This window comes from Haplochromis burtoni, unplaced genomic scaffold, assembly GCF_018398535.1.
Source record: "Haplochromis burtoni strain Fernald_Lab_line unplaced genomic scaffold, NCSU_Asbu1 Contig_1086, whole genome shotgun sequence".
Taxonomy (NCBI): Eukaryota; Metazoa; Chordata; class Actinopteri; order Cichliformes; family Cichlidae; genus Haplochromis; species Haplochromis burtoni.
Window position 1 is genome coordinate 18,444 of NW_024583447.1, and position 1,955 is coordinate 20,398.

The following is a 1,955-nucleotide window of genomic DNA, read 5'->3' on the forward strand; positions in this document are numbered from 1 at the left end:
ACAATCATATCTCGTGGAGGGACCTCGTGGGACAATTAGGCGGAACCCTCGGCATCTTGTTCCCATGAAACGCCCTCCAGACCAAACAGAGAGTGATAGTGGGGAGCCAGAATTGGCAGGATCCGGGGAGCAGTGCTCCACAGACATTCCAGTGACAGTTTCTTCAGAACTTCCATCTACACCCAGAACCAGATCTGGGAGAGTAGTTGTGAGACCAACCAGACTAGACTTGTAATGGATCACATGAAAAGCACACCCCTCTGTCACAGTATTCTTTGCACAGTAAGGGAAAAGCTAAAGTTTGTAATTTTCAAATATGTATGTCCAGAAGTTGGGAAGCACCAGGAATGGGAATCATACAGTGGACACGTGTATAATTAATAACATGACAGGTTCTGTTTCATTAAACAATTTCTGCCAATATTTAACTGTCAGACAAATGGCCTCACATTTGTTTCTAGAATACTTTGGTAAACAGACATTTCCACCAAACGTGTTGCTGTGCATCATGGACAAATGTCTTTACTTTGGTCTCATTTGTTCAAAGGACGTTTTTCCAGAACTCTTGTGGTTTATTCAGATGCAACTTTACAAACCTAACCTGTGCTGCATCGTCCTTGAGTTTTACCTGACCTAAAGTTTTTGTTCATGATTATATTTAGCAGTAATATTTGGCAAAACATCAGCACAGGTGAGGACAAGATGTCAACAGGGCATAACCTCACCTTAACAGAGTGAAGAAGCTTTTTAAAAATGTTATTTAAGAATTTGGCCTCTGAGAAAATTGTTTTGCTTATGTCATCATATAAACTGCTCATGAATATAAATGAAGGCTTTGTATTGTTTTTCCCACAGTTATCCCAATGTGGATCCAAACAGCTGTCTAATGTGTAAGAAGGTTTTGAGGGATCCAGTCCACTTCAAGTGTGGACACTGGTTATGCAAACAGTGTGTGAGCTCAAACTGGGATCAATCTGGCTCACATGCAGAAAATCTCTGCCTGGGTTGTATTGAGAAATGCCGCCTTAAGAATGTTGAAAGCACAGGTAAGCTTCCACAGGTAAATGCTACTGTCACTGGGATCTTTGATATGTGTGCACCATTTATCCTTGGAAATAAAAGTGATTGCAGCAATCTTACACCAGCTAAACTGCATTTATACTGATAACCTTTTCTTGTTGTGTGACATGTTCTTTTGACATAGAGAGAAGTAGCTTGCCATCACCAGTGTGTGAATGTGTGTGTGAATGGGTGGATGACTGGATGTGTAAAGCGGGGTCTAGTCCTTAGGGACTAGTAAAGCGCTATATAAATACAGGCCATTTACCATTTTACTTCTTACCTAAGGTTGTTTTTGCATCTAGTTCTTTTACTCTGGTCTGACTTAGTTGACAACTTATAAAACTTCAAATTTCAATCAAATCAAATGCATTCATGAGCACATTTAAAAACAACACGGGTTGAACCAAAGTGCTGTACATAATGAAAATGGTGAACATTCATAGAAAATACAATGGAAGACTAGTCACAATTGAAGGCTAGAAAATACAAGTGCGTTTTCAAGCGGGTTTCAAAGATGTCAAGCGTTGGTGAAGACCTAATGTTAAGGGGCAGACTGTTCCAGAGCTTGGGGGCAGCAACCGCAAAAGCTCAGTCATATCTGTTTTTCTATCTGGTTCTGGGGATATCCAGAAGCAACTTATCTGCCGACTTAAGAACTCTGCTTGGAGTATTATTTAAAGTTAAAAAGTTAAAAGTATTAGTTAAAAGGTCCAAGAGATAAGATGGAGCTAATCCATTCAGAGATTTAAAAACAAACAACAAAATCTTGATTTTGATTCTACGACGTACTGGTAACCAGTTTAAACGTGCCAGGATTAGAGTGATATGTTCAAAATGGCGAGTGACTGTTAGGAGTAGGGCCGCCGCATTCTGAACTAGCTGCAAACGAGAGA

At 40.1% G+C, this 1,955-nt stretch overlaps 1 protein-coding gene across 1 annotated transcript in view; it reads left to right on the plus strand.

Annotated features, from left to right (window-relative positions):
- The window catches only part of LOC102307650 (NACHT, LRR and PYD domains-containing protein 3), a gene marked incomplete at its 5' end in the record, with an annotated part of 13,170 nt that overhangs the window by 3,803 nt on the left and 7,412 nt on the right, over positions 1-1,955 (plus strand). Inside the window, 1 exon segment of the mRNA XM_042216505.1 lies at positions 856-1,046. Coding sequence (XP_042072439.1) covers positions 856-1,046 — 191 coding nt within the window.